The sequence below is a fragment of the Centruroides sculpturatus genome, unplaced genomic scaffold, assembly GCF_000671375.1.
Source record: "Centruroides sculpturatus isolate CEXI.00-Female unplaced genomic scaffold, Cexi_2.0 scaffold553, whole genome shotgun sequence".
Taxonomy (NCBI): domain Eukaryota; kingdom Metazoa; phylum Arthropoda; class Arachnida; order Scorpiones; family Buthidae; genus Centruroides; species Centruroides sculpturatus.
This window is the reverse complement of record NW_019384837.1, coordinates 136,263-154,311: the sequence shown is the minus strand read 5'-3', so window position 1 is coordinate 154,311 and position 18,049 is coordinate 136,263. Positions and strand designations below refer to the sequence as shown.

The 18,049-nt window shown below is 29.1% G+C and overlaps 1 protein-coding gene across 1 annotated transcript in view; it reads left to right on the top strand.

Moving 5' to 3' along the window:
• LOC111630230 (transcription elongation factor B polypeptide 3-like) overlaps window positions 1-18,049 on the top strand; it is a 91,016-nt gene that overhangs the window by 53,750 nt on the left and 19,217 nt on the right. Inside the window, exons 5-7 of the mRNA XM_023374296.1 lie at window positions 9,745-9,885; window positions 13,774-13,792; window positions 17,912-17,965. Of these exons, the coding sequence (XP_023230064.1) occupies window positions 9,745-9,885; window positions 13,774-13,792; window positions 17,912-17,965 (214 nt within the window). The remainder of the gene's footprint in view (window positions 1-9,744; window positions 9,886-13,773; window positions 13,793-17,911; window positions 17,966-18,049) is intronic.

Sequence of the window (18,049 nt, the reverse complement as noted above, 5' to 3'; positions counted from 1 at the left end):
TTCATCCACTCCTTTTCTAACTTTTATTTAAGGAATTTTCTATTTGTAAATTTAAATAAGTTTTTTAGTTAATTTTTTAATTATTTTGCATAATTTCATAATTAGTTCCATTTCAGGAAGATATTCAAATAAAATTCATTGTATTTCATTAAAATAATTGTCTTATAAATTTTCTGAATTATAATTTTCTTAAAATAAGTGAGAAACTAAAAAATAACTTAAAACTTAAAATTTTTTAAAGTTATTTTTATTGTAACAATTATAATGAAAATATTTTTTAAATTTTCTGTTGTTAATATTCAATAGTTTAAAAAAATTACTAAAGATAATTTATTTATTTATTTATTTATTTAACTTGTAAAATAATAATTTCTTATAATAATTGAAATTCTTTTGTTTTTTTTTCTTAATTCTACATTTTTATATCTTTGTATTACAAATACTGCTTGTATGAACTGGAGTCATTTCATACAAGAAAATATTTTATATTTTAAAATTCATATTTGCTGCACATTTCGAAATTTTTTTTATATAGAAATTTCTACATATATAAAAAGAATAACTATTGAAAGATTTTATTTTAAATTTATTTTTTTTTTTAAAATGAATAATGAGTTTTAATTAAATATGTTTTATTTACCAGCAATGAGCAATGAAGAAGCTATAATGTACACATCATCAAGAAAAGATCGTACAGCTGTTTATGCAGGAAGGAGGAATCATCATTTAACAAGTAAATAAAATTAATAATAGATATATGCATTAGAGTTCAGTATGAAAAATAAAGTAATTTTAGTTGCTATCATATTAATAGTATATTCATAGAATTTATTTATTAATTATAATTAATTTAATTAGTATTGAATAGAAAAATGCAAAATATTTTAAAAAAACAATTGAATTATAAGTTACATAAAATATTAAATATATATTTGAATAAACTTCTACTTATCATTTCACAATCATTACATTAAAAATTATAATGATAGAAAAATAAGTGTTTAAATGAAAACAAAAAATATTTACACTTTGGATAAAAAGAAATAATTTATTTTTCATAAAGTTTGAAATAATATACAGTATTAATTTTTTTACAGATAAATGATAAGTTTACTAATGATAGACTAAGGAATTAAATTATTCAAGTTTGTAAAACAAAAAGAATTATCATTATTTTGAAATTACATTTTGAACTTCAGTAAAAACTAATAAAACAAATTAGGATGCATATAAAATTTTCAGACATTCTTTAAATAAACACATCTAGTATTTATTTGAAAGCACATAACATTAGCATTTATCTATAATCTAGAATTCTTCAAATAAATGCTAGATTAAAATAATGCTAGATAAATGCTTCAAATAAATAAGTTACCAGTTGTATTTATAATTTTTATAGCATCCACATTACTTTCATTATTATATGATTACAAGAATTGTAATAAGGAAATAAAATGTCTCAGGAGTTTAATAAATCTCCAAAATCAAATCTGATTGTCAGTAATAATCAATGTTTTTTTTTTCCTTGAAATGTTACATTGAAATATATCATTCTGCATTGATAAATAACTATCATACTATCATTTGATACAGTAGAGCATTGATTATCTGAATGTCAATCAGCTGAAATGTCAATTAACTGAAATCTTTCCAGTCGGCAAATTTCAATTTCTGCTAGTGCTGTGGCGCTGCAATCTTTGGCTATGTCTTGGCTACTCCAATATTATTTTTGTTGGTGTACATATTTTAGCTGGCAGTACTGGCACGACCATGAGAGGGTACTTAAGAATGTGCCAGGATTTGAACAAATTTCAACATGGGATAGGTTAATATATTTTTTCGTACATAATTGGTTATCCAAAAAATCAATTTTCCAAACAACCCCAGTCCCCAATTGATTCAGATAATCGATGCTCTACTGCAGTGTTCCACAACCAGTGTGCTGTCACAAGGTGTAAGGTGTGACGTAAACTTTTACATATTCTATTAATTTCAACCTTTATTTATATATTTTTATCACAGCTGCTGTGCTTCTTATGCTTGTATTTCAAGTGTTATCTCATAAGTGCTGCAGCACTTATGAAATAAGATGATGTTCATTTATTCTTTATTACAAACCATGCATTTTTATGTATTTTAAGAAATTAAGTGTAAAATAAATTTGCTCACGGGTGTTGATGTCTGTTTAATAATAATATAATAATAATAATAGGTTAGTGGAATTATGTAATTCTATTAATAGTATCATATCATACACTTTTGAGGAGAATAACATTTCGGTGTGACATGTCGAGTCATGAGTGTGCTGCGAATAGAAAAAGCTTGTGGAACACTGCTATACTGTACTGTTACAAAATCAAAGTTTTTTTGTTAATGTGCTTCAGCAAGAAAGTTTAAAAATTTTTTATTATTGTTTAGTTTTGGATGTCAAAACACACACACGTTAGATATTGTATACTTCATAATGATTGTTGATAATTTCTCTCTCTAAATCTTTTACACACATTTACTCTAAATTATAAATATAGAACAACAGTATTATAATATTTCTTATAACTAGGCTTACCATATGTCCCAGTTTAAAAGCTTCTCCTGAAGTCATGGCTGGTTTGACATTTTGTCCTAGTTCATTCTGTAAGAGTACATCAATTAGATCTCTTCATTGTCAACATTAATTATTCTACTGTACTGAAAATGTCAAACTGATAAGATTTGCCAAATAGACAATAATTAGAAAGTTACTTATTAATACTAAATTTTTATTATAAAGTAAAAATATAAAAAAAATAATAATGTAATGAAAGAATAAAAACATGTTCTATTGACAAGGAGAAACTCAATATTTATAAAAACATAAAATAGTTCTGTGGGAAGTTTCTCTTAAAAATGTCATGGTAGTCAACATGTTAATAAACATTTTAATTATTATTATTATTTCTTTGTTTTTTAGAGATGGAAACTCTTTAATTATTAAACCCATTCAAAATATTGAAAATAAACTGTACATTCACAGATGCATTGAACAAAGAATATCTCTTTTTAAAGATAATAAGATGAATTATTACCTAATTTTTTTTTTTCCCCAGTTTGGAAAAATGAAATATGGTAAGCCTGTTTATAACTAACTTGGAAGCTAATAACTTTTATCAATAATATAATATGAACAACCAGGATTATTTTTCATCCAAAATGATTCATCTATTCTTACAATGAATGGACAATACCATCTGGTAATTGTCTGTCCTTGCTTTGTTCTTGTCAAAAAACAAGATATGGAGAAGTACTAATAATACTAATTTGAAAGGAAGAAATTAAAACATGGTTACTAAGTTAAGAGGACATCATTTAGCAATTGACACTAAATCCAAAACAAGAAATAAGGAAGAAAGTGCAGATGGAGATGTACAAACAATTTGGAAAAGCTATAAATGTTACAGTAAAAGTGGTACATGTGTGAAGAAAAAATAATTAGTAGCCTAGTATTAAACGCTGTTTTAGTAATTGTTACATTTTTCTCGAACAGAACTTTTTTAGTTGTCATATATGCATATTGGCAACAATTTTTTTAGAAAAAGAGCACTGGAAAAACAACTACTTTCCAGAAACCAGCCAAAACACAAAACACCATAAATTTTGGATATTATATTCAAATTTTTAAAAATGTGTTTTAACCTTTTGTTTGTTTCTAATCTAAAGAACAAAAAGAAATCTAAAGACAATGTTGGTCAACTTACACTGTAAAGATAGTGAACATTTACAAGCTTCTGTATTTGTGTTGGTAAATTACATATTATCAGACTTTAAATCTATATATACTATTGGGGCCATTATACCAGGAATCCATCATTTCAGCAATTCATGAGTTGAAGTCTCCAAATAAGAGAATGTATGGAGAGATATGTTGTCATAATTCTATTGTTTTGAAAATTTTGATTAGTTTTACTAGGCAATTGGGAGGATGTAAGCGATCATCACTATTATTAAATTATTGTTTGTTTCTGAGTATGGGTTTATTCATTGAAATTAGTAGTAATATAAAGTTATTGGTTTTTTTTTGATTTGAAGTATTTTGCAGGGATCCTTTTTTATTAAAATGCTTAGGTCACCACTTGGACGTCCTTGACCTAATGGTTTGCGTGCTGGTACTGTTTCTATTATAAAATCATAAAAAAAATTTGATTTATAAAACGATTCAGATATTATCCACATCCATTGGTTATACCAATTTTGTTTGGTTATACCATGTATAATGTCTGATTTAAATTTTGATTGAAGGGAGTTGAGCAATAGTATTTTGTTTTTGAGACCTTGGCTATTCCAGTTCATAACAGAAAATAATTGGTTGTTTATAGTAGCTTTTTCTTGATGAGGTTTTCTTTGGTTTGTTATATATCAACTTGCCATTACTGTTGGCATGGAAAATGGCATAAAAGTATCCACATAAACCAGTTTTCCTGTGCCAATACTATATGTTAGTCTATCTCGACCTATTAATAAGATGTCATTTTGTAGTTATATTTGATGGTTTTGTTTTCTTATTTCATAATAGGATGAGAGTAAGTGATTTTTACTCCTTTGTAAGGTCTGGTAAAGTCTGATTATTCTGCCAATCTTCCAGTAGATTTTGTTGTTTCTTTTTTATAAAAGCAGTAAATACTTGATTTCAGGTCTGATTATTTCTAAGTGTTAGTCTTATAACTAGGTTAGTTGGCTTGGTTAAATGAGTTATATTGAAAACGTCTTCTTGTGACACATTTTGTAAGTTCAATAATGATTTGATAAAATTATAAATTTCTAGCCTGGAGATATTTTTTGAAATAGGATAATTATGCAATATTATATTATTATGATGGAATTCGTTAACTAAAGCATTCATTTTATATTGCATAAGTTCTTTTTCTGTTTATAAATCATCGATTTGTTGTTTTAGATTATTAATTTGTCCTTCCATTTTTTGGTACTGTTCTTTAGTTTCACAAATACTTTCATGGATTAGATCTAGGTCTTCTTTTATGGAAATCATTTGATTTGAGAGTCTATCATTGGAGGTACAATGGAACCTCAGTTAACAAACTTAATCATTTCCTTGACTTCATTCATTAACCAAAGCAATTTTTCCCATAGAAATTAATGCAAATACAATTTATCCTATCTAGCAGCCAGTATTTTTGTAATTATATTTGTAAGATGGATTTTCTTTGATGAAAATATAGGAAAACACACTCCTAAACAGTCGATGTAAGTTAAATTTTCAGAAAATGGGAACCATTTGATGGATATAAAAACATCACATATTATCATTAAAGTTCCAAAATGACAGATAGCAGAAACAGCGGGCTAAATTATGAGCGCAAGGCTTGTAGGTTTATCAACAATTTCCAATCAGACTCGACGAACAGGTATCAAATAGATGCCTCAGAATGGACTTTTCTCATGACATGATCTGATTTCGGTTTTCACCTGGAGACAAAGAAGAAAGCAATCGGGAAGCGAGGAATGGGATGCAGGACCAATCAAAAGGTGAGATTCAAGGAAGAAATACTATAAAAACCTCAAATCTCAAGGTAAAAATGCAGCTCTCCTAAAAATTCTACACCGATTAATCTGTGTGTTTTCATCTGGATTAAACCTGAAGTTGTGCTCGCTAAAATTTGTGTTGTGTTTCGCAGACCACTCCAGTCGCTGCAGTCCCATCATTTACCATTGCTTCTGTGACTGAGCAAACCCATCTTGTCCACTCCTGGGCTATGACTGATCAGCTTGCATTATCATAGGACCAGTGATATGCTGCTCCTCAGTGCCGGGAAAAATACTGTAGATAAACCATTTCCAACTACTTCAAATATGTAAGCATCTTCCCGTTCTAATAAACAATTTTCACTGTAAAATACTTGTCATCTTTGTCTCCTCCACCACCATCAATGTACGAATGGACTGTAGACCATCACCGAGGAATGATTTATAAGCTTGCCGACTTAAGTGGATCAGTTGATCCACCCTAAAAGTTGGCAAGCTTACAAATTTGACACAAAAAACTGTTAAGTTCGTTATCTGAATTTCATCTGTTATCCGAGACAAAATTTTTGCAAAATAAAAGTTTGTTAACCAATTTGGTCATTAACCAGGGTTCCACTGTATTTATTAAATTTGAGATTCTGTTCCATAAAACTGTCATTGAAATGTCTAGTGAGTTGCCTGGATTAGTTAATGAGGCAGGACAAAATACGTTTGACTCACCTGGGGATTTCTGTGGACTCTGTGATATTATGTTGATATGAGGATCAATAACAGCTGAGGATGATTCCTGTGAGTCTTTATCTACATGCAAATTGAAGTCTGTTATGAGTTTGGAGTTATTGATCAATCTTTTCTGCTTTCCAGTTTGGTACAGTTTAATTGTGGCCTTCCACGCTTTACCGTGAACATTGCATTTTGGTCAATATTTAGTTTTCTTTCAAAGGATATTAAATTATATTTAATTCTAATTACTTTTTAACAATTTAAATTAATTAAGGATTACTAATTCATGAGTTTCCTGTGTGTTATTGAAGTACGAAGGAAAAGTCACCAGCAGCCTCAGTGGTCAAGACACTCCCCCCACATTTTATATTGTTAAAACAAAGTAGAAACCTAAGAATATTTACAAATACTATTTTATCTAAATATTTAAACATTAGTTTAATAGATATTAAACTATAATCTCAACATGTTTAAATATTGTTGCAAAAGAAACTCACAAGAGAGTCAACAGGAACAAATTGCTTTTAAAAAACAATTTTAAAGCTTACAACATCACACTGAAAACTAAAAAGAACTGATATTTTATAACAAATTAGTTAGTAACCATAACTTCTCCAATCAGATTATAGTTTGAAATCTAAACAACTGTGTTGTCCCTTTTGGCAAAACTTTTCTTTTTACAATTTTTATCTTAAAATCAAAAATAAATATGGATAAGGATGGTTTTCCTTACNTTTATGCAAGTAATGTGACTTTATGTATGATTTTACTTATATTATGAAAATAATTTTATAGCATTATATTTAATACATATTAATTTTCATTGTATGATATATGAAAACATGCCAAAAGTGTTTATACTTATTAGTCTAAAAAGTCCTAATTCTAGGCAACCAATATAATAACCTTATTGGTTTGAAATCAGGACAGTTAGTACTTAGTGTAGGATTTAGGTAACAGTAATACTATGCTTAGCTGTATCTCTACATAAGTAACATTGTAGTAGTTTACTAGGATAGAATATTCTGTATATAGTAAATGTTAAAAAAGATTTCTTCAAAGCAATTTTTTAAAAATTAAATGTTTTTAATTTTTTAAATATGAACTATTTACTTATAAGTAAAAACAGGGTAATTCATGACATTTTTCCAAGCTGGGACTGTTTCAGTTAATTCAGGATGTTTGGTCACATTAGATATAAGGCTCTCTTGAGTTTGAGAAGGCATTGCCAGGTATTGCTTAAATGGCCTCCTATGGATTGTGCCACTGTTTACTTTATCTATACCTCTCAATTCCCACCAGATTGCATTCTATGCATATTATCTTTGAACTGCTGTGATCATTGACTAGTTATTTATTGATTATTCCATATATGAGGTGAAGAGGATTTACACACTTCCATTCAAATGGATACATTTGGATATGGCAACTACTGAGGAATGCATGCTATCTGAATGCATTGTATCCACAGTCATTTTAGTAGTAGTGAACCAATGTTATGGAACTATTTCAGCTGATATGGCACAAGCTCATAGAATGTTGTATACAGTAGCCTTAATATGAGCATTTGTTGTGACTTAAATAATAAAATATTTGCATTGTTATAGCTATTCTATGGAGATAACAAGTATTATTTTCAGGATAACAATGCGTAATGTTATGTTACAGCCCCTACCTTAGCTTGGAATGGGGGGATTGGAGTTTAGCCAGAAGGATTAGACAGCTCAGAATTCCATTCTATCTTATTGAATATCTGCAACATGAATTGGTGCTGTGAGTGATATAAGGTTTATTCACTAGGTTAATTAATCTTACATACTTTATATCACTGACAACATTCATTGCTGAATCTCAAACTCTAAATTGTTCAACATATTCCAAGAATAATGGAGAAAATTTTATTACCCATACTGTATGGATTAATGGAAACTACATCTAGGAGGGCTGAGGCAAGGATAGAAGAAAGAGATGATCTACAATAAATTGAGATGACAGGACATCATCTGTCTAGTGTACAGTTGGGATATCCAATATTTTTGATAGATAATGTATCTATCTAAAAAATATTTTTAGTAAATATTATATATGTTATATAAAAGTTAATTATTTTAATAAATTCTAGTAATTTTAAATGTATTATACTAAATAAAAAATATAATTAGTATATTCTTTTTAACTGCTGTTTTTACAAGAAAATTTTATTTTTAATTAATACAATTATAATGTCAAATATAAATGTCCATTAATCCAATTTTTAGATTAATGCCAAGCAATTGCCAGATTAGATTGGGTTATATAACTGCTACTATTAACCTATCCAATTTTGAAATTTCTCTCCGCTGCGTGTTGGCCTGGGTTGAATTTTTGTCGATGCGTAACAAAAATTTCCCGTTTTTGAAAAAAATAATCATGGCTATTGTATTGTCCGAAATTATTTTTTTTATTTTGCACAAACAATATACAGTTTAACCCGATTATAACGTCATCGGATGTAACGACAACCCTAATATAATGTCAAATTTTTATTGGTCCCACGATTTTACTACACTAGATAATGTTAAAAAACCTACTTGTAACAACACCCTGTTTTAATGTCATATTTGAAGCACTCTCAAATTTACAAAATTAGATTACAAATTTTATTTAACATAGAAGAAACTGTGTGTTCAGTCCAAAGGTCAGAGTTCACTTCTTAGAATGACTGTGGGTGGTACTCTCCCCCACTTGACTTTGGTGGGGTGAGGTTTAGGTGACTGTTTTGCCTGTTTGTAGAAGAGGATCATTATTTTGTATTTTATTTTGACTCTGTTCTTGGTCCCCTGACTACCTACAAGTCTGGATTTTTCTGCGCAAATGATTTGGGCACCTAATACTCTGTTCCAAATATCAAATCTTGACATGTGCTTCTTCATACCTCTAAGCTGGTAACATAAACTGGCAGTATGATTTTATAAACAAGACATAGTCTTGTCAATAAATTATGCAACCAATTTGGCATTAGAGGGAGGAGTAAGGCACCATCTCTTAATAACTTTAATAATTATAATTTTTAATAAATTAATTTAAATAATTTAGAACTACTGGAAGAAAAAATTGCCCCGGAGCAGGATTCAAACCCACAATGCCTGCTTACAATGCAGATGCCTTACCCAGACCTCCAGTCCGATCTCCTCTTCCAGTATATATAAGCTTACGTTATAATCATCGATAGTTATTACAATGCCAGTTTGGAACACATTTTTTAATTTTTATCATGTTATTTTTTGTGAATGAATTCAGTTCAATGGAAATTAATTTATTATTACATTTTAAAATGAATAATTAAATGATTTTATTTTTATATCAATTGCAGTATTTAATTTATTACTAATGAATTTTATATGTATAAAACCATTTTCTATATAAATATATTGTATTAAATAAATTATTTATCATCATATTATTTTTATTATTAAGTTTGAAAATTTATCTATTATTAATGAAATAATTTTTTTTTTATTAAAGTCCAAACTTGTGCCATTAGATGAAGTAGATATTTTATCAACGTTACCTCCTATTCAACCAAATTACAAGCCTCTTCCACATAAAGATCTTGATTACCTTTCAAAGAAGAAAAGAACTAGTATGTTTTTGCTTTCTAAACTGGTTTCATCCACTCCTTTTCTAACTTTTATTTAAGGAATTTTCTATTTGTAAATTTAAATAAGTTTTTTAGTTAATTTTTTAATTATTTTGCATAATTTCATAATTAGTTCCATTTCAGGAAGATATTCAAATAAAATTCATTGTATTTCATTTAAATAATTGTCTTATAAATTTTCTGAATTATAATTTTCTTAAAATAAGTGAGAAACTAAAAAATAACTTAAAACTTAAAATTTTTTAAAGTTATTTTTATTGTAACAATTATAATGAAAATATTTTTTAAATTTTCTGTTGTTAATATTCAATAGTTTAAAAAAATTACTAAAGATAATTTATTTATTTATTTATTTATTTAACTTCTCGTGGCGTTGTAATATTTTTTTATTAGAATTATACCTATTATTTAAAAAATACAAGATGTTTTTAGTATACAGTACATTTATGAACTCTAAAAACATAGGATTATATTGGGCACAATTCCAAGTAAAGCCATTTAAGGCTGCTTTGATATAAGACACTTAAGCTATTTTCACTTTAAGCAATAAATTAATAGAAATATTAAAATTTCGAAGAAAAATACGAATAAATTAATTTTTTACATTTGAAAAATAAATCTAAATTACACGCGAATAGAAAATATTATGTAAAAATGGTAGCAGTCTTGAAATTATAATGAATTAAAATTAATTTTAACATTTAATTTGATTAAGCGATTAACTTTGGAGACAATTCATACAACCACATTTCCGTTATTAAGTGAAAAGTTAATATTAATAAGACGAGTCGTCCCGAGAAAGGAAGTTAAACTCATCTTAAGTTTAGGAAGAATGTTGCTTTGATAATTATTCACTTTAATTTAATTAAAATACTAAATGGAAAATCGAATCTCTCTCCTTTCCATAAAAATGATCTCATGTAAGAACACTCGGTGATGTATTTGTACTTCAACTTCTGGTAGCAATTGTTGATCATTTCTATAAGTAAAAAAAGAAAAAACAGAAATTTATTCAAACGTTACACTAGATTTTTTTTTGTTTTATTAGCATATTAAAAAATTCCGTGGTTATGGTAAACATTCCAATAATTCTCACCATAGTACGATGTACAGTACAGTATACGAATAGATGCAGTTTCGTATAACGTGTGTGAGCTTACAGAAAATCTTTGTGAATGAAATATGAAATATGAACACCGATTGATCTAACTTAAATAATATACATTCATCACACGTAAATGTCTGTTTGAACTATCGTACAATAAAGTTTATAGAAAGTAAAAAATATCTAATACAGTCAAATATGGCGTTCAAAATTTGTTCGTAAACTGAGGCGTTCGAAAACCGAAATTCGACTGTATTAATACACCAGTATAACATTATGAAAAGGCCAGGTTGTCTCCAATTTTGAAAATTGCAGCCGTTCCAAGAATATCAGGAAACGTTCCTCACTATTTAACTGTTCTATTGTGGAAATGGCAGCGATGAAGAACATTTTCTGGATGAGGATTACTTTGTCAGAAGGAATGTATGATGATCGGTCAAAAACTGACCTTTTAGAGTTTTAAATTTTTTGACTTAGGAGACCTCGAAAAGTCGTGAAATGCATAAAAAATCGGGGTTTTTTTCTGCATATATAAATGCTATTGTGTGGGGGGACACGATTTTGTTCATCCTCTTTAAAGCTTAAGGAATCCCCAAGAATTTTTCGGGGAACGATCCGTTCGAATGTGTCGGGTCCCGTCCCTCACCACCCGATCGCTCCATTGTGGGCCTGGCCGAACCCATAATGGGCCTGCTACATTGGTCCACCTTTCCCTAATTTAATATATACAGTCGACCCCCCTATAACACGGTAGATACGTTCCATTCTTTATGAATCCATTTTGTACGAGTCCTTGCCAATCACAGCTTGGCACGTATGCACTTTACGGACTACGACTGTTTGAAAGGTTTTCTTCCATAAAATTAATCGATTCCTAGACTAATTCAACTCAACATTTCCAAAATACATATATTTTTCTGGGAATAATCCGTATAAACTGCGCTATAAACAAAAAATTGTAGGATTACTTACCGAGTGTGCACCGTTCGAAGTCGCCATTGCTCAAGCTTGTTTTCGTAGCGGAGCAGCGCACCAAACGGCGGCCGCGATTTCTGATAAGTTATTTTTCTACGAAAACTTCGTTGAACTTTGGAGACATTAATATAAATAATTTTTATGGCCGTTGAATAAGAAATGTTTCTTTCACAAGAAATGTATAAAATAAGTGCTGTATTAGACTTACGGTACCTAATTTACATACTGTACAGACGATAGTAAACTCAACTTACTCACCTAAAGCGTAGCGCTGGACGGCGGAAAGCAGCTCGGCTGCCCGATGACGTTTTACCGAATTATAGGAGTTNCTGAATGTCAATCAGCTGAAATGTCAATTAACTGAAATCTTTCCAGTCGGCAAATTTCAATTTCTGCTAGTGCTGTGGCGCTGCAATCTTTGGCTATGTCTTGGCTACTCCAATATTATTTTTGTTGGTGTACATATTTTAGCTGGCAGTACTGGCACGACCATGAGAGGGTACTTAAGAATGTGCCAGGATTTGAACAAATTTCAACATGGGATAGGTTAATATATTTTTTTGTACATAATTGGTTATCCAAAAAATCAATTTTCCAAACAACCCCAGTCCCCAATTGATTCAGATAATCGATGCTCTACTGCAGTGTTCCGCAACCAGTGTGCTGTCACAAGGTGTAAGGTGTGACGTGAACTTTTACATATTCTATTAATTTCAACCTTTATATATTTTTATCACAGTTGCTGTGCTTCTTATGCTTGTATTTCAAGTGTTATCTCATAAGTGCTGCAGCACTTATGAAATAAGATGATGTTCATTTATTCTTTATTACAAACCATGCATTTTTATGTATTTTAAGAAATTAAATGTAAAATAAATTTGCTCACGGGTGTTGATGTCTGTTTAATAATAATATAATAATAATAATAGGTTAGTGGAATTATGTAATTCTATTAATAGTATCATATCATACACTTTTGAGGGGAATAACATTTTGGTGTGCCATGTTGAGACATGTCGAGTCATGAGTGTGCTGCGAATAGAAAAAGCTTGTGGAACACTGCTCTACTGTACTGTTACAAAATCAAAGTTTTTTTGTTAATGTGCTTCAGCAAGAAAGTTTAAAAATTTTTTATTATTGTTTAGTTTTGGATGTCAAAACACACACACGTTAGATATTGTATACTTCATAATGATTGTTGATAATTTCTCTCTCTAAATCTTTTACACACATTTACTCTAAATTATAAATATAGAACAACAGTATTATAATATTTCTTATAACTAGGCTTACCATATGTCCCAGTTTAAAAGCTTCTCCTGAAGTCATGGCTGGTTTGACATTTTGTCCTAGTTCATTCTGTAAGAGTACATCAATTAGATCTCTTCATTGTCAACATTAATTATTCTACTGTACTGAAAATGTCAAACTGATAAGATTTGCCAAATAGACAATAATTAGAAAGTTACTTATTAATACTAAATTTTTATTATAAAGTAAAAATATAAAAAAAATAATAATGTAATGAAAGAATAAAAACATGTTCTATTGACAAGGAGAAACTCAATATTTATAAAAACATAAAATGGTTCTGTGGGAAGTTTCTCTGAAAAATGTCATGTTAGTCAACATGTTAATAAACATTTTAATTATTATTATTATTTCTTTGTTTTTTAGAGATGGAAACTCTTTAATTATTAAACCCATTCAAAATATTGAAAATAAACTGTACATTCACAGATGCATTGAACAAAGAATATCTCTTTTTAAAGATAATAAGATGAATTATTACCTAATTTTTTTTTTTCCCCAGTTTGGAAAAATGAAATATGGTAAGCCTGTTTATAACTAACTTGGAAGCTAATAACTTTTATCAATAATATAATATGAACAACCAGGATTATTTTTCATCCAAAATGATTCATCTATTCTTACAATGAATGGACAATACCATCTGGTAATTGTCTGTCCTTGCTTTGTTCTTGTCAAAAAACAAGATATGGAGAAGTACTAATAATACTAATTTGAAAGGAAGAAATTAAAACATGGTTACTAAGTTAAGAGGACATCATTTAGCAATTGACACTAAATCCAAAACAAGAAATAAGGAAGAAAGTGCAGATGGAGATGTACAAACAATTTGGAAAAGCTATAAATGTTACAGTAAAAGTGGTACATGTGTGAAGAAAAAATAATTAGTAGCCTAGTATTAAACGCTGTTTTAGTAATTGTTACATTTTTCTCGAACAGAACTTTTTTAGTTGTCATATATGCATATTGGCAACAATTTTTTTAGAAAAAGAGCACTGGAAAAACAACTACTTTCCAGAAACCAGCCAAAACACAAAACACCATAAATTTTGGATATTATATTCAAATTTTTAAAAATGTGTTTTAACCTTTTGTTTGTTTCTAATCTAAAGAACAAAAAGAAATCTAAAGACAATGTTGGTCAACTTACACTGTAAAGATAGTGAACATTTACAAGCTTCTGTATTTGTGTTGGTAAATTACATATTATCAGACTTTAAATCTATATATACTATTGGGGCCATTATACCAGGAATCCATCATTTCAGCAATTCATGAGTTGAAGTCTCCAAATAAGAGAATGTATGGAGAGATATGTTGTCATAATTCTATTGTTTTGAAAATTTTGATTAGTTTTACTAGGCAATTGGGAGGATGTAAGCAATCATCACTATTATTAAATTATTGTTTGTTTCTGAGTATGGGTTTATTCATTGAAATTAGTAGTAATATAAAGTTATTGGTTTTTTTTTGATTTGAAGTATTTTGCAGGGATCCTTTTTTATTAAAATGCTTAGGTCACCACTTGGACGTCCTTGACCTAATGGTTTGCGTGCTGGTACTGTTTCTATTATAAAATCATAAAAAAAATTTGATTTATAAAACGATTCAGATATTATCCACATCCATTGGTTATACCAATTTTGTTTGGTTATACCATGTATAATGTCTGATTTAAATTTTGATTGAAGAGAGTTGAGCAATAGTATTTTGTTTTTGAGACCTTGGCTATTCCAGTTCATAACAGAAAATAATTGGTTGTTTATAGTAGCTTTTTCTTGATGAGGTTTTCTTTGGTTTGTTATATATCAACTTGCCATTACTGTTGGCATGGAAAATGGCATAAAAGTATCCACATAAACCAGTTTTCCTGTGCCAATACTATATGTTAGTCTATCTCGACCTATTAATAAGATGTCATTTTGTAGTTATATTTGATGGTTTTGTTTTCTTATTTCATAATAGGATGAGAGTAAGTGATTTTTACTCCTTTGTAAGGTCTGGTAAAGTCTGATTATTCTGCCAATCTTCCAGTAGATTTTGTTGTTTCTTTTTTATAAAAGCAGTAAATACTTGATTTCAGGTCTGATTATTTCTAAGTGTTAGTCTTATAACTAGGTTAGTTGGCTTGGTTAAATGAGTTATATTGAAAACGTCTTCTTGTGACACATTTTGTAAGTTCAATAATGATTTGATAAAATTATAAATTTCTAGCCTGGAGATATTTTTTGAAATAGGATAATTATGCAATATTATATTATTATGATGGAATTCGTTAACTAAAGCATTCATTTTATATTGCATAAGTTCTTTTTCTGTTTATAAATCATCGATTTGTTGTTTTAGATTATTAATTTGTCCTTCCATTTTTTGGTACTGTTCTTTAGTTTCACAAATACTTTCATGGATTAGATCTAGGTCTTCTTTTATGGAAATCATTTGATTTGAGAGTCTATCATTGGAGGTACAATGGAACCTCAGTTAACAAACTTAATCATTTCCTTGACTTCATTCATTAACCAAAGCAATTTTTCCCATAGAAATTAATGCAAATACAATTTATCCTATCTAGCAGCCAGTATTTTTGTAATTATATTTGTAAGATGGATTTTCTTTGATGAAAATATAGGAAAACACACTCCTAAACAGTCGATGTAAGTTAAATTTTCAGAAAATGGGAACCATTTGATGGATATAAAAACATCACATATTATCATTAAAGTTCCAAAATGACAGATAGCAGAAACAGCGGGCTAAATTATGAGCGCAAGGCTTGTAGGTTTATCAACAATTTCCAATCAGACTCGACAAACAGGTATCAAATAGATGCCTCAGAATGGACTTTTCTCATGACATGATCTGATTTCGGTTTTCACCTGGAGACAAAGAAGAAAGCAATCGGGAAGCGAGGAATGGGATGCAGGACCAATCAAAAGGTGAGATTCAAGGAAGAAATACTATAAAAACCTCAAATCTCAAGGTAAAAATGCAGCTCTCCTAAAAATTCTACACCGATTAATCTGTGTGTTTTCATCTGGATTAAACCTGAAGTTGTGCTCGCTAAAATTTGTGTTGTGTTTCGCAGACCACTCCAGTCGCTGCAGTCCCATCATTTACCATTGCTTCTGTGACTGAGCAAACCCATCTTGTCCACTCCTGGGCTATGACTGATCAGCTTGCATTATCATAGGACCAGTGATATGCTGCTCCTCAGTGCCGGGAAAAATACTGTAGATAAACCATTTCCAACTACTTCAAATATGTAAGCATCTTCCCGTTCTAATAAACAATTTTCACTGTAAAATACTTGTCATCTTTGTCTCCTCCACCACCATCAATGTACGAATGGACTGTAGACCATCACCGAGGAATGATTTATAAGCTTGCCGACTTAAGTGGATCAGTTGATCCACCCTAAAAGTTGGCAAGCTTACAAATTTGACACAAAAAACTGTTAAGTTCGTTATCTGAATTTCATCTGTTATCCGAGACAAAATTTTTGCAAAATAAAAGTTTGTTAACCAATTTGGTCATTAACCAGGGTTCCACTGTATTTATTAAATTTGAGATTCTGTTCCATAAAACTGTCATTGAAATGTCTAGTGAGTTGCCTGGATTAGTTAATGAGGCAGGACAAAATACGTTTGACTCACCTGGGGATTTCTGTGGACTCTGTGATATTATGTTGATATGAGGATCAATAACAGCTGAGGATGATTCCTGTGAGTCTTTATCTACATGCAAATTGAAGTCTGTTATGAGTTTGGAGTTATTGATCAATCTTTTCTGCTTTCCAGTTTGGTACAGTTTAATTGTGGCCTTCCACGCTTTACCGTGAACATTGCATTTTGGTCAATATTTAGTTTTCTTTCAAAGGATATTAAATTATATTTAATTCTAATTACTTTTTAACAATTTAAATTAATTAAGGATTACTAATTCATGAGTTTCCTGTGTGTTATTGAAGTACGAAGGAAAAGTCACCAGCAGCCTCAGTGGTCAAGACACTCCCCCCACATTTTATATTGTTAAAACAAAGTAGAAACCTAAGAATATTTACAAATACTATTTTATCTAAATATTTAAACATTAGTTTAATAGATATTAAACTATAATCTCAACATGTTTAAATATTGTTGCAAAAGAAACTCACAAGAGAGTCAACAGGAACAAATTGCTTTTAAAAAACAATTTTAAAGCTTACAACATCACACTGAAAACTAAAAAGAACTGATATTTTATAACAAATTAGTTAGTAACCATAACTTCTCTAATCAGATTATAGTTTGAAATCTAAACAACTGTGTTGTCCCTTTTGGCAAAACTTTTCTTTTTACAATTTTTATCTTAAAATCAAAAATAAATATGGATAAGGATGGTTTTCCTTACAATAGCAGTTAATAAATTTAGAACTTGTATAAAAATTTATAGTGAAATAAAACAAGCTTTTTAAATAATTTATTAATATAATTATGTTAGGAATTCGTAATAGAATATGAAATGTTAAATAATAAAATAATAGAAAAATTTATGAATATATTGTATAGCTGAAAAATATACTTGCTATTTTAAATAAATTCTTATTAGTATTATTCTGAAAAATAAATTATTAAAAAAAATTTTATTTTTTAAATTTTCAGGTGTACCAACCTTATATGAAGCTTGTGTTCGTGTTCTTATTGAGAATATAGATGGTATATTTATCTTTTATTATAGTTTTTTTAATCAGATTTTTATAATGATATATATGTGTGTATGTATATCAATCTATATTCTGA